The sequence below is a fragment of the Melanostigma gelatinosum genome, assembly GCF_949748355.1.
Source record: "Melanostigma gelatinosum genome assembly, chromosome: 15".
NCBI lineage: Eukaryota > Metazoa > Chordata > Actinopteri > Perciformes > Zoarcidae > Melanostigma > Melanostigma gelatinosum.
This window is the reverse complement of record NC_136648.1, coordinates 7,711,167-7,736,440: the sequence shown is the minus strand read 5'-3', so window position 1 is coordinate 7,736,440 and position 25,274 is coordinate 7,711,167. Positions and strand designations below refer to the sequence as shown.

The following is a 25,274-nucleotide window of genomic DNA, read 5'->3' as shown; positions in this document are numbered from 1 at the left end:
TGTGACAAGAATGTGACTAAATATTATTGAATTGGGCTGAATCCAATTCATCAGTTTCTTTGTCCAACCAGGACTACGTGGGGTGTTTTATTTCTACGGTTTGAAAATACATTAAATCTATTTTCATCCACATTAAAAATGACGTCTGAGTCACTCCTGAGAAATCCTCAAATATTTTATTTTATTGAAAAGAAAATAATTCACATTCCTTCCCACCTAAACCTGATTGTTTAATAACATTGCTACTGGTGGGTCACCCATGACTCCACTTTGCTAATAGTTTACTTCATGTCTGAAATAAAGCTGGCTCTACACAAAGACACCCATTGACGACACAACGTCACAGTGCTGCAAAACCTCACGGAGAGCAACGTCTCCAACTCAAATAACAGAATTTGTCCAAGGGAGAGAACATACATCTGAACCGCCAGGACACAGAGGTAACAACTTATATTTGGTGATGTAAATGAATAACAGAATGGCAGGTTACTCACTTATCATTTTAAAAACTTCTTTGTAAGGAAGAATGCTATTCATCAGCCTAAATTGATGTTGTATTTTTCGTGTTTAATGAAATTGTATCGAAAAATGTTCTTCAAGTAAACTTAAAATACTTACTTTTTATATGACTTTATTTGATTTATATTGTTTTTTATGTTGTGAAATCCTTGTCCTCTTGCAGGTAACAAAGGCCTGTCTCGACTATGAAGTTATTTCCCGTTGTGGTTTTTGCCTTCATCCTCCCGCTCATCGGGGCTCAGGTTCCCCATTGGGGTCCATGTCCAGAGCCAGCGGTTCAACCGGCCTTCATCCTAAAACAGGTACAAGCTACTTCGAAGAGAAAATTATAAATAAATTGCCAGACTGATGCCCAGCGGTGTCCCATGGTGGTAGATGACATGAACAGCTGTACCTTTTCTCTTCTGCTATATCTCAAAAGAAATTCAAACTGTATTTTTCTGCATGAACCACTGCTATAAGTGTCTGTTTTTTAAATGTGTAAAAGATTATGTATTAGGGGTGTAACGTATTGAACCGTTCGGTACGAGGCTCACGGTTCGGTATGAGGCTCACGGTTCGGTACGCATGACGAACCGAATACGTTTGAATAAAAAAAAATAAATATAAAAAAAAATAAAAAAAAATAAAAAAACCTTTATTTAACCAGGTAGTCCCATTGAGATTAAAAATCTCCTTTTCAAGATGTAAGTAACAATATAAGATGTAAGCAAGATGTAAGTAGCAATACTACATAACATTAAGGAGCAGTTTTTGTTTTTTATGCTTATGTGTTGCTGAGAAGACACCCCAGAAGATGGGTCACTCAGGTATAGTTCCATCATTGTTCAAAGTCAAAGAATAACTTCATGATGTTAGTTGTAATGAATAAAAATATTTTAAAATCAAGTACATTTCTCTGGCATTTATAGTTTTCTACTGTACCGAAACGTACCGAACCGTGGCTCCACTGTATCGTACCGAACCCAACCGTGAATTTTGTGAACCGTTACACCCCTATTATGTATATAAGCATGTTATGTATATATATATATAGATATATATATATCTATATATATATGTCATATGTTGAGTAGAAGTGTAAAGTAGCATAAAATGGAAAGTTGAAGTCAAGATTGTACTGAAGTAACTGAGTAAATGTAATCAGTGGTAAAAATATTTTTACTGAATCCACTAAAGCATGTCGATTTATTCATACTCTCCGCTCAAAGCGCTCTGAATTGTCTTTGAACTCGTGTGTGTCTTTGCCCTCACAGTTCATGGGAAGATGGTTTGAAATTGCCAAACTGCCGGCCCAGTTTGAGAAGGGCCGGTGCATTGAAACCAATTTCACTTTGAAGACAGACAACTCCATTCGAGTGGTCAGCTCTGAAATACTGTGAGTCCTATCTGCAATTTTCTTTGTGCAAATATGGATTCTAGAGGTAATATTTGCATGGTGTGTAAGTCCTCCCTTATTCCAACATGAAATTTGACTGTGTGGAATAAAACAGAAAAGCAGAGCTGAGGAAAATCGAAGGGACTGGAGTCATAGAGGACATGAAGAATCCGGCTAAACTGGGAATAAGTTATTCCTACGGTGAGAGAGACATTTTACAGTCAGTTGATGATGTTAGTGGACTTCTTAACAACATGCCTCTTACTTTTTCCTCTTTGTGTCAAATCAGGAGAAAACATTGTCGGCGATCTGCTTTTGATTTCTGTTTTGTGCTTGTTACCATCACAGTCCTGCCTTACTCCCCTTACTGGATCCTGTCCACTGATTACGTGAACTCTGCCCTGGTGTATTCCTGCACTGACATCCTGAGGCTTTTCCACGTCGACTTCGCTTGGATCCTGGGCCGAACACGAACCCTGCCGGAGGCCACAGTCGAGAAAGCCATGGAGATCTTCGCGAAGAACAACATCGACGTGAGCAGGATGACTCCCAGCAGGCAGAAGGACTGTGACAAAACTCTCTGAGCAGCGATGGAAATGCAGCACAAGATGGTGCTGTTGTTGTCAGGAGAGAAAATGATTTGTTATCTGTTCCATTGAAATCTTTCACCAATATCAAGATGATTATGACGAGGGATGTAGTGGAGGTAGACTCAACTCAGTTTGTTTATGTGTGAAACACAACTTTCCTGCCTTTTAAAGACAAAAATATTTACAGCACAAAGTAACTGCATGCTATACTCTGCACTATAGTTGATGACGTGAGTGTTTTTAACAGTGTAACTGAAATAGTCATACGCACCTTTCCATTCAACGCATCATCCCTGTTTGTAATATTATATAATACATAATGTTCTGCACAGTTCAAGCCATTTGAGCTGCTACCTTTGTCATAATGAAATATGTTGATGAATCATATTGGAATCAAATAATACTGAGTAACTCTGATCTGTTAGACCACACACTTACAGAATCTAATTAGTCAATAAAAGTCATCAATAAAAGCATAATTTTGTATGAACATCAGTGTGCAGGATTTCTACAGCCCCTAATGCGCGTGCGCGCACACACACACACAGGCACACACACACACACACACACACAGGCACACACACACACGCACACGCGCGCACACACACACACACACACACACAAGAGGGCTTTACAATCTGTCCACATACGACACCCACTGTCTTTCCTCGCGTCAGTCAATGAAAATCTCCCAATACAAACCTCTTTAACTGGGGAAAAAGATTAGAAGAACCCTCAGTAAACACAATCTATATGACAAAATGATACATACACAATGTGAACATATATGAAAAAGATGGACCCAGGACGATGTATTGGAGTGGTCGGTGTCAAGTATATACATTGTTAACCTCACAACATGCTATATTTAGTTATTTATTGAATCATTATTTTAGCAGCTCAAATTACAAGAAGCAAAAAAAAAAATACTTTAAATGAATTAACAAACTGGTTTCCTTGATGACTTCTGGACTACATACATATTAAAACGTGTGTGTATATAAAATAATTGATTACACAATTTTACCCATTATAGCTCACCTTAAACTGGGAGCGGAACCTTTGTGTCTTCATTCGACTTTAACGTCGGATTTATTTTGACCCAACACCGCATTAGCTTGGCTGTGTGTAGCCACTTTGTTGTAGCTTTCTTTAGCTTACCATTTTATGAATATTTGGCGATAAGACCTCGCGGTTCATCGATGCCACTAAAGGATCAGTGAAACTCGACGGTCGCCATGAAACCAGCAGTGGATGAGATGTTTCCTGATGGCGCGGGACCGTACGTTGACCTGGATGAGGTGTGTTAGCTAACTAGCGGGCTAACTCATTAGCTTAGTTAGTTACGTATACAGCTAGCGTTAGTTACGTAACGTTGTGCAGTTAGCGTTAGTTGCGAAACGTTACAGTTAGCTGTAACAACCAGACTGTGCCGTTGTTAACCTTTTTTACAGACTTATGTTCCTTGACTTTTAGTTGACTACTTGGTCGTTTTGATCTTAGTCGAGTAAGATCAGTCATTTTTTAAGCTTTTCTTCATGCTGAATGACTTATTTCCCAGAAAACTTATCAGCACATCTCAGGTTTAAACAACATTTAAAGTGGTGCTTTTGTGTGATTCCTTGTGGAGAAATTCAGTTTTCAGTGTGTATATATATATATATATATATATATTATACACCAAGGAATTTGCCTTCGTTGTCCTTGTTTTTAAGCTGTATGTGTATTACTACCTTCATGTAAATGGTTCTGTGCATTGAGAGCAACTTAAAGCTGGAGTCAAATACCTTATAAAGTGTGTACACACATACTTGGCAGATTTATGTTTGACCACAACTAAATCACAATGCCAAATGTATCCAAACAAAATGTCCGTATTAGTAATTGTCTGTTTTCATGGCTGTCTTTCTTGGGTAGAATGTGTGCCTCTGAGCTGCATGTTTGTTCCCTGGCAGGCTGGGGGAAGCACAGGACTGCTGATGGACCTGGCTGCCAATGAAAAGGCCATTCACTCAGACTTCTTCAATGGTAAACAATTTCTTCGTATAGATACAACTAGCCATTACCTTTTTATCAACAGCAAAACCATCAATCTACTTGAGCCCCTCATAAAATATTGAGGAAATACAGATTTATTGTTGTTGTGCACCGAGTTAGTCCACGTTTTCTGCAGGCATCGGCCTTATTTAAACAGTAATCCAATCATAATAGAAAAATACCCCCTTTTTGATACCAGAGCTGTGTTTATACTATATTCTTGTCAGAAAATTCAATACACACACATGGTCTATGATTTGATTTGAAAAAAGAAATGTGTAAATATTTGATACACCGCAGTTCAAAGATACATTGAGTCAGTTTAGCTAAGATTAGGTCACAATTCATCTGCGATTTGAAAGTATTTCATACATAATTGTACATGAAATACAAGAATTGTGCGCCAATTGCCATAATGTACTGCCACATAAATACTAAACAATGAATAATGATACATTGGGCTAGTCCCCCAAGATGCATTTTTCGCTGAAATGCTGCAGACTCGGTGCGTGTCCAGCATTTCAAGAATGCTTCATGTGCCTGGAGATGACAAAGTTTATTACTCTAGTTATTGCCTTCATCTGGGAGGAGTTGGGGCCCAAGTAGAGCAGTTGGTCGGTGCCACTGGTCATATTACAGCACCACTGGATGTTGTGGGTACTAATGCTCTGTTCTGTTGTCCTTTTCCTGCAACATTAGTACCTCGAAACTTGCTGCTGGTTTCACAGCAGGAAATCGCTTTACTGGCCCCAAAACATTCCTTTCACCCCCCGTCCCCCATTTACGAACTGTGTTTTATAATGTAGTGTGATCTCTTGTCCCGAGGCGCAGCTACATCAAACGTCCACAACTTCTTGCCATGTGCGACACAGATTCCACGCAGACTTCTCAGCAGGAGCTCTGTGGATGTGCTTTGTATGAGGCTAATTTAGGGTGGCAGGCTTTATTCCCTTCTGATCGAGATGTGTACCACTTGACTGTCTCCAGGCGTATTGAAAGCAGCTCCCAAATCCCCCGGCCTACATTTATAAAAGCATTCTAAATGTTGAACAATCAGTGTCACACTGGCTCAGTTCTTTCACAGTCACAAAAGTGGCTAATTTGTGTTATTTCCGACTGAAATATTCAGGCTACAGCGGTTTTGTGGAAACATAACTTCAGTGTCTTGCACTTTAGGTCTAGTCCTCATGTTTGTAATGTTTTTTACTTTCTAGGGAGGCTTACAGGAAACAGTATAATCGAACTGCTACTGAAAGTAAAACATGAATTCATCTTTTTGGAAACAGTTAATCAGTTAATATGGGTTGACCATCAGAATGCTTTAATGCAAACAGGGATATTTTGGTGCTTCCAACAGGTGCAGCCACATGTTTTTGGCTAATCGTGTATTTGACTTTCAGAAGAAACGTATTCTTCTGCAGTTACAACATGACAGAAGGATTTGTTTCACCTGAGCGTACCTGTCTTACATTGCAGGTAATGTGTTTTTTGTGTGAAGGCTTTTAGTTAGAGCCACAATGTTGTTTTTCTGTCATGTCTGATTTCTATGTTCTGAGTGTTTGATGACACCTTTTAAAACAGCCGTGTGTGCACAAAGAGGACTTGCGGTGCAAATTCTTGTGTGTAGTCTGCACAAAATATACTGTAGACGGTACTTATGCACCACAATAGAGCACCACCTAAAGTTTAAATTAAAGTACACGGGGATCACAAGAAGTTTTCTTGTTACATTTTTATTTTTACTTCAACTAAGATTTCAAGAGATTAGCTATAAATACAACAAGAGCCCATTCCTCCCTTTTTGTTTTTCTCACTGTGAAAAGATTAGTTGATCAACATACTGACAGAAAATCAACCCGCATTCGTCTTTTTGAAAGAAATGTAATAAACACAATGTTTTATTGTCTCTTGTGATTGTAACTTAGCTGTATTTAGGTTATGGACTGCTGATCAAACAACATTATTCAAGACAAGATATCACATTGGGCTTTTCTGACATTTTACAGATCAAACAATTGAGGCAGAACAATTGAAAATGAAAATAATCATCAGTTTTCATTTTACCCGGGAAACACCAGTGCTGCAAGCTTTGATTATTTTCACCAACAGTTAATCTGGTGATTTCTGTCTCAAAGTTGATTCATTTTAGTTCCTAAAATGGTGAGAAATACAAGTAATAATTCCCAAATTACTCTTTTTATTATCATATATGTTGAAGAATAGCATCAAAATTCTCATGTTTGTGAATCCGTAACTTGACAAATTTTGCTTTAAGAATTACTAAAATGAGGAATCGATCAACAAAATAGTTGCCGACTCATTTTCTGTTGATTGACTGAACGTTGCATCTCTAGAAAAACCCACAAAAGAATATGAAAAGAGCCATATCTAAAAAGTCAATGACGGCACAATAGTCGCTGAAGTACTGATGAAAGCTTATTTTTCATTATTATTTTTCCACTATTGGATCATAGTGACTGTTAAAGGGACAGTGTGTAGAATGTGGTGCCATCTAGTGGTGTGGTTGCAGATAGCAGCCATCTGAATACGCCCGCGCTCACTCCTCCCTTTGTAAGAGGCAACAGGAGCCGATAACGTTCGCCTCGCTCGGACACCATCCACACCATAATAACGCTACTATAGGAGCAACAGAAGTCGGACGGCGACTGGCAGTATACTGCGGTTTCCCGCTCTGCGGCTCATGTTACTGCAGTTTCACAAACATGTCAGATAACTACCGAGGTCTTCAGGCAACGTACATATCTTTGGTTTGGCCGTTCTGAGGTTGCGTAGAAACATGGCGGTGCAGCACGGCGTGAATAGGACGCTAGCTACGAATATTATATTCAATTTCTGTCAATAGATCCCAGAAATCCTACACACTGGCCCTTTAAATGAAGGCTACCGGCATAAACGGAGGATGTGGCACATATTCTCATGTATGATCATATCATACACTTCTGCTGCTGACCTCTGACCTCACAAACTGTCAGACCCACAGGAAGGCCGATCCTTTTACTTTCATCACCCTGCAACCCTCTCAACCTATCACGCTTTATGAGAAAATGTCTGGCTTGCAGACACATTTGAAATACAGCCAGTGTTTCATTGTCCGCCTGTCATGAGACTGTAGTTTCAATAATTGTTTTGTTTTTTTGTTTCCACAGATTTTGAGGATCTGTTTGATGACGATGACATCCAGTGACAGAGACTTCGGAATTGATAGATGATATGCTCGCCACTTACCAATCTTTTTTTTTTTGGGTGGAAAGCAAACCAACCATTTCCTGTCCTAGTTGTCCTAGTTCCAGGCTTACATCCTTAAAAAGTCCATCACCAGCTCCGGATGTTGTGAAATTCTTAGGATCCCAAGGATTCTTCATATACGGTATGTTCAAATTATGAGCCTGTATCGTGCTCATGTCTTCGACTGCTTCTAAACTGGATTGCAGGCTTGCTGGAGAACACCTGTTAGCAGCGTAATTATACATGTGATGGGCAGAGGCTCCATATGCTGCCGCCCTTCAACATTCTGCAGATGGCATACGCTGAATGATGGTCTGCTAAAATGATTTGAATGACAGCGTCTGATAGTCGCATACGTTCTGTTTGGTTGTATATCTGCAGTGTGTTCGGTTGTGTCATGAATTTGCACATAAGTGTAGCAGTCTGTGCATCTGCACTTAACGTTTTTGTGATCAAAAGTCAATAAATAGCGTTTTGTATATATGAAGCCATAACTGTGTCTGATTGTCGTCATTCAAAACAAATTATTTTTTTTCAATTCAATTTTATTTGTATAGCTTAATATCACAAATTAGCTTCAGAGTGCTTTACAGTCTGCACAGCATGCGACATCCTGTGTCTTTGGACCCTCGCATTGAGAAAACTCATGGAGACGAGCTTTATAAACAGAAACCAATACTTACATGACGGAGCCATGACAGTTTTTGTATTAATATCTAAGTGCTGCTGCAGCTATGTGCCTATAGATTACATCACTACAGTCAAACAGAAGCAGTTGTGTAGAGAATATGCGAGAGACCAACCTAGTTTCTGATTTGAAGTATTTTTCATTCTCAGTTTCAGTATATTACTGTATAACGAGGGACTCCCTCAATATGAGTAGCCTGCCAATGAGAATGCTGATGTGAAGGTAAATAACATTTCTAGTTTTGGCCAACAGCATATTTGTGTTTTATTACTATTCAGCACAAGACTGATAAGAGGCTTCTGAAGAGGACAAAATGCAAACAGCAGGTTTTTAACAGCTCTGCTGTACAGAATCAGCAGAACAGAGAACAGTGATGTCAGCATAGAAATGTCCAACAGTTATGGAGAAGACAATGGTTAAAAACTCTTGATTGTGCATTTACTAGCAGTGGACACAAAGCGCTATCTGATGGAGCTTTGTAGAATGAACCACTTACAGGCTCAAGGATCAGGGACAATTAACAAAAGTGTCTGTAATAGCAGGAAATAATCAACTTTATTAGGAAGTTGTGATAACTTTCAACCCGTAAAGGAACAGAAATAATACTTTCTGCAGAATTAAATGCCAATTGTGGAGCGCTATTCATTAAGAACCCCAAATTCTGGATGTGCAGGACAACGCTAAGATTAGACCGCATAAGGTTATCAATCATTTATATAATTTACATGACATTAACAAGGCTAAGAGTCTATATAGCCGTGCTAGCAGCTCTGCGAGGCTGTATGAAGGCACAGTGGTGCGGATCGCCATTTTCACAAGAGTCTGTGTTTTTAATGAGTTTTTCTTTCACAAGTAGCATGAGACGCTTTATGGGTCCTTAGACGACGACAGCGTCAAAGATGGGTGGTGTCGCTGAATTCATATCATACTTAATCTGTCGGGGCTGTGGGGGTGCACTACAAAGATACTGTGTGATTGTATATTTACATGTATTTGTTTAAGTATATAAAGGGAAGATATATCTTCAAAGATTGCCTTTTGAGGTTGTTCCACTTCTTTTCAGCTGATGTTTTTTAAAGATATTTTCCACAGGCTTTTACAGGCCACGTGGCACAATCCAAGCTTTAGGAGCCCGTACCAAACCAACAGTGGTGTTGGCATGCAGCTCCTAATGGCTCTGCACATCTACAGCAGCAGCAGCTTCATTAGTGGCTCACTTCTCCTCAGGACTCCAGCTTCCTCTGTGTTGTTAGATAAAAAACATGCGTGTGCAAGAAGAAGAAAAGAACTCGTCAGGGAGCGCATAAAAGACGACTTGTTTTCTCACTGACACGTCTATATTTCATCTATGGTCTGCCCAATGAGAATGAAATGAAATCTGACATCAAGTTTGGAAACATCAAAAAGGCTTGTGCACCTTCTGCTCGGATGTAGCGTTGCACTACTGTGTTTCAATGAGTCACGCACCTGTGATCCTGGACACACGCTTGTTAATACTGATGCAACAGAGTAGATATTTCAGAAATACTAGTTTTTATTCTTTGCAGTGAATTTCTTCAGGGAGACTGTTTTTATAGTGATAAAGTGCTGGACTAAAAACAGGGCGTTTATCAGGCTGGAGTGGAGGAGGTTATTGTTATTTACTGCTTGTTATTTACCGCTAGATTTATGGTGTTATGTATCTTACATCAGGACTACCTTTTTGCGCTACGTTTTTCCCTGAAAGTTTTATCAGCACCACCTCCATAGCCTCAAGCACTTCTTCATAAATATGCTCTACTGTAACAGAGACCTCAAGCTGTGTGGATTTGCCAGTTTGCGCCCACGCAGCCGTTTATGTAAATTTCAAATCTCAAAATCGACTAGTTGCTTGGATATAATGTCCCCTTGCATGTTGACCTCAAATTCCAAACCTGTGAGGAAAGAAACACGCCGCTAAATGGCACCTTGTTAATCTTTCTTCACTGAAAGCAGTCGTGCTGCTCGCCTCTCCTAAGTACAGGAACCCTATTGGTCGGACGGATGGCAGCGCAGGAGCCAATCCCGGAGCATGCCGGAGACGTATGACATGCCTTTTTGTTTTTAATGATCAAGGGGGCTCCTTTAAAATGTTTCGCTGCCTGTGTGTCCCTTAGGTAAAGGCTTTTGACAGTTCAAGCAACCACAGTGCAGCAAGCTCCCCCCCCCCCCCCAAGAAGCTCGATCCAGAGAGCCACTGGATCCAGAGGTGATCCCAGGAGGCCAGAACTTCAGCACCCTTGCAGGTAAGGACTGATGTGAACGCTGCATGTTGCTAAAGTTTATTTATGTGCAGCTCATGGAGCCAAAGCAACTGCCTGCAACTCCAACGGCATTGTCTTTGGATGAAAAGTCTTCAGATCCATGAGCGTGAAACATGCAGAAGAAAATCTCTCTTTTTGAGCACAGCGGCTGTGATTCAACAGACAGAAGAACATTTCAAGCTTTTGGCTGTTCGACTGTTAAGTTCAGTCTTTTTATTTGATATTCTGACATTCATAAGTAAAGTCTATTTTCTCTCAGTCATCCCTGAAAAAGAGCTCTATTACGGCATGTCCCCAATCCTCTCCACTGTCTTGGCATCAGTCATTTAGATAAAAGCTCCCTCTTTGTTCCGAGTGTCACCGTCTTTCGTTTCTATATCAAACAGTTTGCTGAAAAAACAACAAGACAAACAAGTATAGTTGCATTGTAATGCTACAGTATAACACCAGAAGTTCATACTCAGTTCTGTTCTAACATTATCAGTGAATATTGTTTCTGTCTTTTTACCTCAGAAGCACATGAAACAGAAAATGGCCCGTGTTGGACGACCATCGCTTTTCCTGATCCACACAGGATTCCTGTTGGCTGTTGTTTTACTACCAGGTGAGACTTGATCTACAAACTTGATTTAAAATGTATCTATGACTTTCTCTGATCTTTGTCACAAAGATGTCGTTGGCAGACGGTTGGAAATGTAACATTTATAACTGCACATGAGGGATGTAGTCACTTCACTGAAGACACTGAGGTCTTTTGGGGAATTAAATGACCTGAAGCATCATTGTAATTCACATCCTACAATACTTTAATTCTTAAATTTTACAAGAAGCATCTTTAAAATAATTTTGTTTTTTAGGAAGAAAAGAAAATGAAAATGTTCCTCCACAATAATAATGGTTCCCAGCCTCTGGTTTCAGTGTCCACCTGCAACCTTTTTACAGGTCACACTTTTCATTTCAAGTCCGAAGCGTGATATTACCTTCTCAGATTGTTTCATTTGAGGGATTTTCAGAGGCCTGAGGAGGTAAAAGTACTCAGTAAAAAAAGTAAATGTGTGTAAAATAAATCAGTTTTCTTTTCTTTTTAATAAAGCATTTGTTGAATATATTTTTGCAGTGCGGGGAATGTTGCACTTGAGTGCGTCCATATTATGCGACCTGCTGGTCAGAGGAGTACAAGAGGAAAATAATGTGTTTTCACTCCACTACGTTCATCTGATAGATTAGATAAAAAGTATGACCAGCTTCTAAAACATGACACGCGGTACTTATAATCTACCCAACAGAATATAGTATAATGTAGGTAAAGTAAGCTCCACTTTGATTAAAATACTACTTTCACATTAATGCATCAGAGACACTATATAACAATGTATAATAATACAATCTACAACAATTTCATGGTTTGTATCTTTGCACAAAAAAGTGTTGATACTTCTGTTGATAAGATGTCTGTACTTTAACTTAATTAGGATTTTGAGTACTTTTACTTGTATTTTTACACCACTGTATTGCTACGCTTACTTCAGTATAGGATTTAAGTACTTCTTCCTCATTTTGGGCTCATGACCTGAGTGTTTCTTTAATCCTGTCTATGTCCCTGAGCATTGGCACATGAATCTGGGGCACAGATTTATAGAGACACCATTTCCCTCATCTCTTTCGTACAAAAATAACATGCCATGCTGATGTGCAAGGCAGCCTGTAAATCTTTCTACAGTCGTAAAAAAAAAAGTGTCCCTGCACCTTTGGCAGATTTTCCACATTAGTAACTTAGAAGGACCAGAAGTTTCCGCCATAATCAGCTGACTTGGCGTGTTTTCTCAAACTCGTAAACTTCTGAAGGAAACCCCTGGAGGAGCAGAAGACACTCCACATGTGGAAACAGAGATGTACAGCAGCAGGTCCCCTCCCTCCCACCTTCCACTTCTACAGTGTAATTGGTTTTTGTGAGGGCCCACTCTTTGTAGTTTTACAGGTTCACTTTTAGGAGGCCCCCAGTAGTGGCACAAGCTCCACCGGTCTGGCTCAAAGCCTAACAGAGCGTGCACGTGAGGGTCTGCAGGAGGAGTGAGTGTTTAATCTGCCTGTGCTGGGGCGCCAGAGCCCCAGCACCTGCCGTGTTTCACCCAGGAGCTTATTAGCAGGTCAGCATTTTCCCTGATGTCGAGGGAAAGCTCAACATCTGGTGCCAGTCAGCTAACGTCCCTGCTGCTGCTAATGTGGCTGCTGCTCGTGTTTTACAGAGTTTCTGGGGGCCGTTCCAGTGGAGCAGCGCAGGCAGGAGGAAGGTAAGGACCTGTGGGACGTGGCATGTGGGACACATTTGCTGCTTAGAGTGCCTTTTAAAACTTAAATAATGGCCACTTATAAAGGATCAGTCAAATAATCTTCCTTTCTTCTACTCAGCCAATAAGCTCAACATACATTTCATGATTAGTGGTCACAATAAGTATAACGCACCCTCTCAATCCGGTGAAGTCCAAACTAGAGCTGAATCGAAAAAGGGTTTGCCAAGATTTCCGTCATTGATTCATTGTTTTAAAGTAATTATTTTTGGGAAAATGGCCCAAACTAGAGCTGGTTCCAGCCTCTTACATTTCTTTGCCTTATATGATATTAAACGGAATATCTTTGGGTTAGAAATTGCTGTTTATGCAACAAAAAAAAAATCAAAAAAATAATTTAGAAGAAATCTTTGGCATCTGGGAGTCTGTCATGGACATTTTGACGATTTACTTTATCCTGACATTTAATATACAAAGCGATTAATTAGCCGAATCTGATCAAGCATGTTTAGCAGATTAACTGATGATGAAAATAATCACTAGATGCCGCCCTAATCCCATCCAACAACTCTGCCAGAAGTTGTGAATGTACAGTTTTCACAGAGGCTGCACTTTGTGATGATGTCGCTTTCATATGAATTCTAAGTTGTTCCTGTGGAGATAAAATAAAAGAGGCACCAAACAATATGATGTCGTCCATTTATTTAAATCAAATCTCAAGGAGCATCTTGTACATCTTATCCACAAACAAAACTCTTCCAGTTCTGAAAAATAAAAACGACGACACAACAACCTTTTCAAACACTTATTTAAAACTGAACACAAACAAGCTCAGCCCATGAATCTTTTACATCTTAAAGGAATAGTTTGATGATTTGGGAAATTAAGCGTATTTGCTTCCTTTCTGAGAGTTTGATGAAAAGATCAATACCACTGAGCGACATGGGAGAGCTATCGATCTTCTCATCTAACTCCCGGCAACTAAGCAAATATGCATTTGTTTTTAAAATGTTGAACGATTCCTTTATGGAACTCATTTACTTTTTATAAGATTTTGCTACTCATGTGTTCTGAAACACATTTGATTTTCACAGTTAGCTTTTTGGTTTGTTGACTTAAATATCACAATACAAACATGACATGACTTGAAAACTAGCTCCAAACAAAATCCCCTATTCATACATTACAATACACATAAATACAAGTTTATTATTCATCATTAAAACTCGCCTGTCTCTGCCTGTAAATAGGAAAACAGTGGAAGATCAATGTGAGTCTGGGGACATAAAAATACACACATTCTATACTCCACAAATGAAAACATATCTGTTGAATCTTTTTACACCATTTGTGAATTCAGGCTCCAGCACACTTCATTTAGTCCACTCTTTCCCTCTCCTCTCCCCTCAGTGCCTGCAGTGTCTGATGATGACAACATGGAGAACCCGACTACGCTGGTTCGCAACAGAAGGAACGTCCCCGTCTTAGCTGTGCCCCAGTTCAAACGCCTGCCGGACTTCTGGGGATGGTACAAGTACTTCATGCAAAGCCAGAACCAGGAGGGAGTGAGTGGAGTTTGTTTCACATTAATTATTCAGCTTCTCCCAGTGAGCTTTATGAAACAGTGCTTGTTTTTCCTTACAACCAGTTTGCATTTTAAAGAGTTCTTCACTTATTTTTCAATGCCAGAAAAATACTGATTCAAAAGCTTTTGATAATCACAATGTGAAAGCACTAATATGCCATGGCCCTCTTAGAATACTCAAGTGCAATGCAAGTCATGTTCCAGCATGTCTTCTCAGTCCCAGTGAGAGCTCTGTGATTTAAAAGTCAGGCTGTATGGATGAGTAACAAGTCTGTGAGCTGGAAAAGAGAATTCCTCCTCAGAGAATGTGTTTGAAAGTCGTTCTAGAGCTTTGCATCGTCTTTTAGTTTGATTTATAGTTCAGTTTTACTCTCTATGGGGTGTAAATCGTATGGAATCAAAGCGGATTCATTCATTTCGTCCCCTTTTTGACCGATATTTCAGGTTGAGGATCTGGATCGTCTGTACATGGCCTACCTGCAGAACAAGCACAGGTCAGAGGAAAGCCCAACTTTCAACCACTACCTCAAGCACCTTAGCGCAATCTACAACTCGTGCGCCGATTCTGATGATCCAGAGTGCATCTCCGAGTCCACCAGCAAGCCAAAGGCTGCATTGGTGATGCCCGCCCCCATCAAGTCTGCTGCCATCAAGATGTGCAACCCTTACCTCGACCCCTACTGCCTCTACCCCCTTCTCCCCAATGCTGCTGCCCCGCAGCCTGAGCCAGCTCCAGCCAAGGTGCCAGCCCCCATCTTCACCCCCAAGAGCCCCACTGGCTTCTACCACTACGCCCCCCTCCTGGAGCCTTTCCTGAGCGCAGATCAGAGGTCTGAGCTGCTGAGGATCTGCAACCCCGAAGATGTGGAGTGTCTGCAGTATCATCTGAGGGCAGCTTATGGCTACCGCCCAGCCACTGGCATGGCCCCCCTGGTCCACAAAGCCCCCACTGGCTTCTACCACCTACTCTATCCCAGCTGTGACCCAGCGGTCGATCCCCTGTGTGTGACCAACGCCGCTGCTCCTGCCCCCCTTGCTGCAGAGGAGGCCTCTAAAGAGCAACACTGCAACCCACTCTTTGACGGAGGCTGCAACCCCCTGACCGCCACCAAGCTGTCTGGCCTCACCAAGCCCGTGCTGGAGTACGCACCCCATGACGAGCCCGCCCATCCTGCTGGTCCTCTGGCCTGCGACCCTCGCACTAACCCGTTCTGCATACTGGCAGCCGCCGCTGCCCTGCGCAACCCTGCTCCGCAGATGCCCGAGCACCAGGTCTGAATTTGAAGTCCTGCTACTGGGAATCAATAGATAGATGTTTTGACTAATCTGGTGTAGGCTTAATCTTGTTTGTTGAATGGTTCTTTTAACTGTCTATTCCTTTTCTTTCGGTTTATTAATTGATGTAGTGAAATTAAAAGGATGTTGCATGATGCTTTCTCTTGCTTTCTATGATCTGCTTTGCATCTGTTTTGAACCAAAAACACCAATCAATCAATCAATCATCCAGGTCCGCTACAAGCTGGGCATCCGCGGCAAGACCATGGAGGGCTACGACTGCTATGTGCACTATGACAAAGACTGCACCCCGGTGAAGTCTGGCTACGAGGCCAAGGCTCCAGCCAAGCCCTTCTGCCATCCGTTCGACCCCAACTGCGGCAAGTTTACTGCACCCTCCGGCGTTGAGGCCCTGAAGCCAGCCAAGGATGGCATAATCCTGCCCGACCCCGACTGCGACCCCGAGCTCGACTACCACTGCCGCCTACGACGCGCCGAGCCCGCCGCTGTTAATGATGAGCCCGCCGCCGCCGAGGAGGAAGCTGCTGACGAGGCCGCCAAGGAGGCCGCCGTCCCGCGGTTTGATGACTTCCTCAGGGGCGTCATGAGCCAGTACAAGTAGATTTCAGAAATAACAACAGATTCAACATCTGCTCGATGATCTACCTGACTCACTCTGTAGTCCCCCATCTTTATGGACTTCATGGACCGCAACCTGTCACAACGGCATCAATATATCAGTCAGTTTTACAAAACTATAAAATCAATCAGCTTTTAAAAAGGTGTTAAAAAATGTTGGTCTGTTTTTATAAAAGGACAACAATTCAAGAGGGCCAAGCAACATAGAAGATGTGAAACTTGTGCATTAAATACTTTATGTATGTAAGTTTGTAGAAAAGAGTCGTATGTATAGATTAGGGGTAGTTTGAATTTGTGTTAGTGGGCAAGAATTTCTCTCAGTTGTACATTCTCTGTTTCCATTTGAGTTCCCCTATTTAATGTTTTTCACATTTTCTGTAACTCTAAACCTCATAATGCTTCATCTCTTTCGGTTTTACAAGGTTTCTAAATCATAAACAGATCTGAAAAATGTCAGAATTGTCTTTCTAGCAGTTAAACACACTGAGGTCACAGACAGATAAAGGTAAACAACCTCATGACGATGGCAACAAACCACTACTGCACCACACCAAGTCTTATTCATCCAACAAACATTTTGAAGATGTTTAACCAAGAGCGAGCCTCATCTGCACACAGCATTTCATCACATCAGCATCCAGATGTTTTAACTAACATGCAGCACATAGTTGAGCCATCTAGCTCCTGTCTATGTCCCACCATTATAAAAATAGCTCTTTGTTGCTACATCTGCACATTTATATTCACACATAATCTCCAAATATGTGTTGTGCTCGATAACACCTCACGCTGCAATTACAGATGCATTAATGCAGGTTTTTGAGGCAATTCATCTTTTTTTTCCCCAGCCTTTAATTTACAGAATAATAGTAGCGATACAGACAGGAAAGAGAGGCAGATGACAAGCAAAGAGGCTCCCTGGTTATATGATACGAGTCTTAACCAAACGGCTCAATGTCTCATTATATCTTATATATTGTACAATCAAATCAAAAAGCCATACTGCTATAGCCATGCAGTCACATTCAGTTTAGTTTTTTCATCAATGCTGCAAGTACTCCAGCGGTAAATTGAACATTGTGGTGCTTCGAAAATTGTCGCCAGACATGCTAGCTGCTTTGTGACACTGTGCTAACGCAGCTCATTACTAAAGTTAGCATGTTAATATGCTCATAATGACAATGCTAACAATAACATGCTGATGTTTAGGAGTGCAGCTACGGCTGATGGGAATAGCATTAGTTTTGTGTTGAATCATTTCAGATTTTGAGGGCTTTCATTCTGGATCAAAGTGGTCGATTGACACGGCTAGCATGTCTAAAAACCCGGCGGTAACTGGTCTTTCCAGAAGCAATGGCACAGTTGTCCACATACAATAAACGGTAAGAAGAGGAATTCAGTAAAGACTCGAGCAACATGATGAAATTATCTGTGTTGTATTGTCACTTCCCACCTGCACCATGCCACACACACACTCACACACACACACACACACACACACACACACACACACACACACACACACACACACACACACACACACACACACACACACACACACACTTGTTTTTGTAAGTTTCGAGGACATTCTATTAACCATCACCTCCTTTTAGCTGAAACTAACTGCTAACCTAAATCAAAAGAAAGTGTTATCCGTAAAATAAATGGGATTCCAGATTGTTGTGTCCAGATTGGAGGTGAACCCCAAGCAAGTCAAACACAATCATGCACAAAACTAGTGTACGTTGTTTCGGTACGGTGGTTTATGAGGATAACGATTTGAACACAATCAATGTAACAACGTGATGCATTATGCAATATTTGTCCCTGTCAGGTCTGAATCTCAGTTTCCTGATTCTGACATAATGCAACCACAAATTCAATCTTTGGTTGGTAAATAAGTATGTTTTTAAAAGGTGAAGAACCTTGATTTAAGTAATATTACATGATGAACTGTTGTATTTTCTCTCCCGCAGCTGAAACGTTGTATTATAGCAATGAACTGCAGCTGTGGGATACAAGAACTGAAGCCTGCTTCTCAATAACCGACTTTTCAGCAGCTCCAGCGCGCAGGACACCCCAAGGAGACCAACGCTGCTGCTGCTGTTTCTGACAGTTTTAAAGGCTGATAACACACAGCTGGGCCCAGTAATGACTACTTGAACACAACATGCCTTCAAGAAAACCCTTTGGAGGTGTGTGCCTAATTGCAGCTGCTGTCCTGTCAAGTCTGGACATGTGCCGAGTTCTCCTGTCGTACTGGAATTAAAACACACAGTTTACGCAGTTTTATTCAAGTTCAGTTTTAATTATCAGCTGTCTTCTGAGCACAGGAGGCTTTTATGACTCTGTGTGAGTCCTTTGCTCTATAGAATATTAATGCTATACATATAAAGTATTTTAATTTGCTTTAGGGCAGTGGTGGGAAGTAACTAAGTACATTTACTCAAGAACTATACTTAAAGGGATGGTGAACGGTGCCTGAACGGGAAGCAAAATTGTGAAAGGATGAATTAATAGAAAGTGATACTCAAATGGCAGTTTTTCAAATGGGCATATTTTCTCATAAATAAGGTGAAACAGTGAAAAAAGGGGCAACCAGGTCAGACTTAAAGAGCAGCCTCCATCATGGAGCATACCTCAAGTTTTTCACGTTTCTCACATTTGAAAAAACCTCAGAATGTGCCGCCGGGGCAGAAAGTGTGCGACAAATGACAACTTTTCTGCCACGGCGGTTAGGACATTTGGAAACCCTGACAACCCCATTCAAATTCATTCCAAATGGCAGATTTAATAAATTGCCTTATATTTTACCAGTTCACATTTCTAATGAAGTGTATCATGGGCTGTTTTGTTGTTGTTGTCTTGTCACAAACCGGCTCAGGGAAATTGACAAGAAGTAAGTCCACGCAATGTTGTACTTAAAACCAACACATTTTATTGAACGACAGTCAACTGGAAATAAACAATGGAGTGTGTCGATCAGTAACATCAGTAACGGAAAGAGTGCATTAATGTGTGGCATGTCTGCTGTGGAGGTGTTGAAGGTGTTAAAGCAAAAGAAGCTCAAGCATGGTGGATATCAGCTGTATGAAGGGAGAGAGACAACGAGCATAGACCAGCTTTTATAGCCTGCAGATCCAGGTGAGCGTAATCAAGATGACCCTCCCATCAGCAACTGCCTGCTGATGTTGGCCGCGACAGCCTCCAAGACATTGTTTTAACCTCTGCTCAGCATGAAATATATCAGACAGAAACATTTACAATCTAGACCCCCTAATGATATAAAGATTAGTTCTGATCAGGGGAAACCCATTTTTCATTTGAGTTATCAATATTTGAGAGCTTTCATTTCCTTTGAATAGTCTGACCCAATCAAGCAAGCAAGTCCTTCCACATTTGAATACTTTGATCTTTGAGCGAAGCACATGTTGCGCGTGATTCAACAGCTGCATGAGGAGAAATCATTTATACACGACGCACATTGAAGGTGAGATGCCTTCCTCCTTTCCTCCCTCTTTGAAATTGTGTTCAAGAGATGAATGTGTGAAAGCAGATAGTACAATTAAGCCGATACAAGTTTTACATGACTGTGTTAATCTATTTATTACTTAATCTGCGATTTTTTCGGTTTAAAGAGAATCAGATCAGGAACCGTGTAATATGGGAACAAACGAGTGTTTCTATTAATTATTGTGTCATTTTGAATGCAGTATTTAATTTGGCAGAAGAGGTGTTCTTCTACTTGCCCTGTTTTCAAAATTGTGCTTAAGCAATCATAAAAACTGAATCAGATTTTTCTTTAAGAAAATAAAAGACGATCATTTCAAAAAATATTGCATTTTTCAAGAAGATTTTCGAATTAAGTCTTATATTTTTAAATTACTTCACTCTGCCTCAATCTAATGAACGTATTCCTTTTACCAAATAAAAATCCTTTTGGAAATAAGATATAAAGCTGATGTGTTTCAAACTATATTTTGGCGTGAACCTTCGTATTTACATGCAGCCTCCAGCAGGTGGCGCTGATCTCCTAGAGCTCCGGAAACTCAGGCTGTCAGTGCTTCTGTCTGTTCCTGCTGTCACAAATGTCTCAGTAAACGAATCTCCATCAAAGTCTGACAGTCAGAGCTGTTTTAATTACAGTTTTTCTCAATGGCTTTGGCTCTTTTGTTGAAACAGTCAACTTCTCTAAACTGTAACTGTAAGTGTAAATGTCACAACTGTTTCACGGGACATCACACCTCTATGTATTGCATGTCTGCAAACAACATGTAAGTAAGTGACATTCATGCTTTAAAACCTATTGGGTCAGTAAACTGGACCATTCCACCAAAATGAAACGTCATTGTGTGAGCTGGTCTAAATGTTTAGATGTCTTTCCACCATGTCAACGCTGGAAATGTTTCGTATTATGTTCAAATCCCTTTTTTGTTCTTTTTTATTGTTGAATGTCAATTGTGTCTGAATGCGATTGTGTGTCACACTCACACTGATAGTTTACTGGAATAAGTCAATACTGGTCGATACTGTAGTTTACAAGGCAAACCAAGGCAAGTTTATTTGTAGCACATTTCAACAACAAGGCAATTCAAAGTGCTTCACATAAAACCTTTTTTTTACAGAAAAAAGGAAATGCATATTTGTATGTAAACCTGAAAATCAACTCATCAGCTTTGATCAGCATACCATGAGCAAATGGTTGTTGTGCAGATTGTTTGCACACGTGCCAAAACATGAATTTCTGAGAAATTCAAATCTGCGGTGAACAACAAACTAACTGTTCAGAGATTTGAGAAAAAAAATTATTCTCACAAACAAACTGTAATACAAGTATGACAGTTGATAGATGAAACATTTTAGCACGTAAAACCCACAAAATATGAATTAACATTAATTACAGTAAGATACCGGCCAAAGGTCAAAACTTAAAAAAGAAAATCCAAACGATACTGAACAATTTATCAAAGATGAAAGTTTGATATCTTCAGGTGAGATGTTGTAAAAGCTGCATGAAGTGTTGTTGTTCAAAATTGAATTTCATTAAAAGGTCGTCTTGGGGGAGCAGAGATCAGACAGTGTGAAGAGGAGAAAGAGAAAATGTTTGGAATCAATTTCACGCCTCCCTGAAGAATAATTGCTGTGGATTTTAAACATTCTGATATTAAGTTAAGCGCCTTTCAGTTTGTCTCAGTGGAACGCATTTAGTCTACTGGTTTTATCACGGCTGCCTGTTTTGTGTTAATTACTAAAAAACTGATGAATTTATCTGCTGTAAAATACCTTTCCTCACCTGCTCCAGTCAGCAATAGATGGATGGATGGATGATAGATAGATAGATAGATAGATAGATAGATAGATAGATAGATAGATTTTATTTTCAGCTCTTACTTTCAGATCTGTAACCTTTAATAACCAAATGCACCTGTATTCTCTTGACATATTTTACCTGAATTATTAAGAACATTTATATCAACAGACCTACATGTATACATTATGCATGAAGAGTCCATGACCAGCTTCTGATTTTTGGGGACATCAGTTGTGTAAAGAAATATACCATTTATATCCTGAATCCTTCTTTTATATGGAGGCATGACTGACGAAACTAATGGACACAATGCATGTGTTAATAACTGGGAAAATGGAGCCAAAGCTTCGTGTGGTTTGGTGTGTTTGAGGTCTGTGGCCTTTGTACTCCAGTAAAAAGTCTTCAGTAGCAATATGAAGCATGGGATTTCATTTTCTTTTCCCGGTCCTCGGTAATGCTGAATATGAGTGAGGCATTACAATAAAAAGGTACAGTAAAGCCATGAATTAGCAGGGGCTTGTATCTGTAGGGACCCGGGCACTTGTGCTACAAATGACAATTATGTTTTGTGGACCGATCTTTGCTCTGCATTATATTTGCTGTTTCAGAGAGATGATGGAAAATGTAAATGATTAGCTGAGTGGGAGAGCAAAAGTTGTGTGAGGGAATTGAGTGTGACAGGCAGAGAGAGTGAGTCATTTGAAAAGGTCAGCGCCGTGTTAGCTCTCACTGTGTTTTTGAATTAAGTGATATAATGAACTTTTTTTGCATATTGATGTGTTTTCAGCTGTAACTTATTTAGAACAGCGGTGGCTTGAGGTTTGTTCAGTTTTTTGTTCTCTTAAATTCATGTATTTCCTCATATATTTTTGGTAAAATTAAGCTACATATGTTTTTCGTTGAACATTTTATGTGGTAATGGTTGTCTTTTGCCTCGGTGCTGTTAAACGTGAACCAATATACAGTACAATGTTATACAGTGTTATCATGTCCACATCAACATTCATTGTGTTTCAAGCCAGCGGTAAGTCACAGCAAGACCACAAACATGGAGAGAAACCCCACAGAGATGGAACAGTGCTGCTTCTGTTCCTAAAATCTGTTTTCCTGCACAAACATCCCCCCGAATAAATCTCTCCTATATTTTTAACCAGAGAAAAAAAGCCTGCAGCTTTGTAGGGGAGTAATTGCACCAAGACATTTTAAGAGCTTCTTCCTCTGCCAAGAGGCTGTAGCTCATGAGACTGTTTTAGTTTTTAGATTATAAAGCAATTGTGTTATTTCAGCAGATGAATTTAGGTTTATTAAGCCTACTCTTTGCTGCTTTGGTTTGTAATGTTTGAGCGATCAGAGGTCCCAGTGGGGTAGTCAAAAGACTTTTGAGTGACTGAGAGTGTTTTGTTTTTTTTACTTTGCAAGTGTGTCATACTGGTGTATTTTCATAATCTAGCCTATTAGCTCATTACTAGGCTTAGGCGTCCTCTTTAAATTATGGTACGTTATTTAAACTGGGAAGTGAGAACTTCCGAGTCGCCAGTCAGAAATTTCAACTGGAGCGCCCCTGAAGTCGAATTTCCAACTTGAAAAGTCAGAAAAACCTCACAAACCCTGACCTCAAAATCAAGCAACATAAACTGGTAGGCCAATTGCTAACAATAGATAAACTGGCTGGAACTCGTCCATCTCGGTTTTCAGGCTTGTTGTACTGGAATACAGTAAACTCGACTGTGACGTTATTCCCAAGCACAACTTCCAAATGTAAAGCAGCATTACATGCAGGGCTAGCTGGCAACCTAACCACTACAGTAGCTAGCTGGGAACATGCTAATGCTAGCCAGCCACAATAGCCTGCTAAGCTAGCTGGCGGATAACTGTCACTGTAGCTTCAAAATCCTTCAACTTTATATTTCTCTGATGGTACATGGCAACCCTGTGTTACGAATGTAATTGTGAAAGCCTAAAATTAGAATACAAAATATTCCTAAAGATAGATTTCAGTTTTTTGCTAAACTTGTGTTTTCTTTCATGTTTTTACTCCTCCAAACAGCCAGCTAGCTGCTAAGTAGCTTGAACGCTAACTGGACAATAAATGAACAGTTTATTCAAGACGCATTGATTCTTGTCTCACAACTGCAAACTACCTCAATTGTGGAACAAATACCCCAACAAAGCAGGGATGGATATGTACAATTAGATGGTGGGGCATGCTAAATAGGAGAGCATCCTCAAAGGCCTACCTCAAAAGTCACCTTGTCAAGAAAATTTGAAGTTCAACAACATCTACATTTGTGTGTCAAAGTTAACCCGTGGAAATCTCTGTGCAGATTTATTAAAAATATATTCGTGAATCAGGTATCCGATTTGAATGAGCTTTCAAGGGGAAAATAAAGAGACTCAAGTAAATGGCTGTTATCCTGTCATTTCCAACCAAAGTTGCAGTTCAGCAAAAGTTAGCTAGCAAACAAATTCTCAGTGAAGAAGTCGTCATTCAAGTAAGTTGTTGTGTTAAGAATCAACTTTTACTATCGAGGTCAGGAATAAACCTTGAAGTTCAAAAGGTAGTCAATAGTCTCTCTTTAAGTTATTTTCTATGTTTCTGAGCTCTGGAGCTGATTGACATTAAATAGATACACAGTGAGCCAGACCACAACAGGCAATGGTTACGTCTGTCAACAATCACTCTTTCCTCACATAAACCTCCATAAAAAGGAAGATATTGACGGTTGTCAGCTGATCTGATCAATGTTAGCTGGCCACTTCTTTAATTAATTAAGTGCGTGGTCTTTCAGATGCAATTTAGCCTTGAATAACAGTGAGCTGCCCCGACAGGCTTTGACATCGATCTGTCGCAGCTCGACAGCTCTGCCGGCAGAGATCAGACCCAGGAGTTAACCTGGAGACGCCTGTCGTTCGTCAGCGTTGACTCACACCAACACTGACGGGAGGAGGAGGGTGAAGGAGACGGAGTGGGAACGAGGGGAAAGCCGTGGTTTATGTTGGATATTTGCACGAAGATACAGCGGGCAGAGAGGCGACAGACAAACACACATGGACAGCTGGAGACTTAGAGACAGACTGACAAGGGGAGGGAAATAGAAAATGAGGGAAGGAAATGGACAGACGGACAACCTGGGACAGTTGGGAGGTGAAGGAGTCAAACACAGCTCTGGAGCGTTGGTGATCGCAATCATTAAGAAAAACACACTGAACTCCATTATTGTTATTCGGCTGGCAGTCCTGGTCCTGTGCACAACGATTTTAGCTGACTTTGCTACAAACACAGCTCCTCGCGATGTCTTAGCCTCGTAGGTTGCGAGGGAGGACTGGGTGCTCTGGGGGTTTTCTCAGCTGCCTGAGTCAGCACGAGGCGAGGTTTGTGCTGACAGCGAGGCCTCACCACCCTGTACCTCCAGAGAGCGGGGGAATATCATTACCT

The 25,274-nt window shown here is 40.6% G+C and overlaps 2 protein-coding genes across 5 annotated transcripts; both read left to right on the top strand.

The window, feature by feature from the left end:
• Window positions 1-352: 352 nt before the first annotated feature.
• apoda.1 (apolipoprotein Da, duplicate 1) lies at window positions 353-2,956 on the top strand. Its single transcript, XM_079284475.1, has 5 exons — window positions 353-440; window positions 683-821; window positions 1,776-1,897; window positions 2,013-2,098; window positions 2,246-2,956. Exons 2-5 carry the CDS (start codon window positions 705-707, stop codon window positions 2,479-2,481), a joined length of 561 nt encoding a protein of 186 aa, XP_079140601.1. The 5' UTR covers window positions 353-440; window positions 683-704; the 3' UTR covers window positions 2,482-2,956.
• Window positions 2,957-3,602: 646 nt separating this feature from the next.
• LOC306789318 (COP9 signalosome complex subunit 9) lies at window positions 3,603-16,914 on the top strand. 4 transcript variants are annotated; one of them, XM_079285209.1, is made up of 10 exons: window positions 3,642-3,769; window positions 4,443-4,515; window positions 5,925-6,000; window positions 7,692-7,912; window positions 10,594-10,722; window positions 11,254-11,344; window positions 12,987-13,031; window positions 14,439-14,593; window positions 15,058-15,885; window positions 16,121-16,914. In XM_079285209.1, the coding sequence occupies exons 6-10, from the start codon at window positions 11,260-11,262 to the stop codon at window positions 16,508-16,510; spliced, it is 1,503 nt and encodes a 500-aa protein (XP_079141335.1). In that variant the 5' UTR covers window positions 3,642-3,769; window positions 4,443-4,515; window positions 5,925-6,000; window positions 7,692-7,912; window positions 10,594-10,722; window positions 11,254-11,259; the 3' UTR covers window positions 16,511-16,914. The 4 variants fall into 4 exon arrangements, with proteins under 4 accessions (XP_079141337.1, XP_079141335.1, XP_079141334.1 ...); XM_079285208.1 differs by having other exon boundaries at window positions 3,744-3,788; XM_079285210.1 differs by lacking the exons at window positions 3,642-3,769; window positions 5,925-6,000; window positions 7,692-7,912 and adding an exon at window positions 3,777-3,788.
• The last annotated feature ends 8,360 nt before the right edge of the window (window positions 16,915-25,274 follow it).

Excerpts from the sequence above, each read along its gene's own strand:
- apoda.1 (XM_079284475.1), top strand. The coding sequence starts at position 705 with ATGAAGTTATTTCCCGTTGTGGTTTTTGCCTTCATCCTCCCGCTCATC. Across the intron at positions 822-1,775 it reads CGGCCTTCATCCTAAAACAG|TTCATGGGAAGATGGTTTGA; the intron begins GTACAAGCTACT and ends TTGCCCTCACAG. Across the intron at positions 1,898-2,012 it reads GTGGTCAGCTCTGAAATACT|AAAAGCAGAGCTGAGGAAAA; the intron begins GTGAGTCCTATC and ends GGAATAAAACAG.
- LOC306789318 (XM_079285209.1), top strand. The coding sequence starts at position 11,260 with ATGAAACAGAAAATGGCCCGTGTTGGACGACCATCGCTTTTCCTGATC. Across the intron at positions 11,345-12,986 it reads GGCTGTTGTTTTACTACCAG|AGTTTCTGGGGGCCGTTCCA; the intron begins GTGAGACTTGAT and ends CGTGTTTTACAG. Across the intron at positions 15,886-16,120 it reads CGCAGATGCCCGAGCACCAG|GTCCGCTACAAGCTGGGCAT; the intron begins GTCTGAATTTGA and ends TCAATCATCCAG.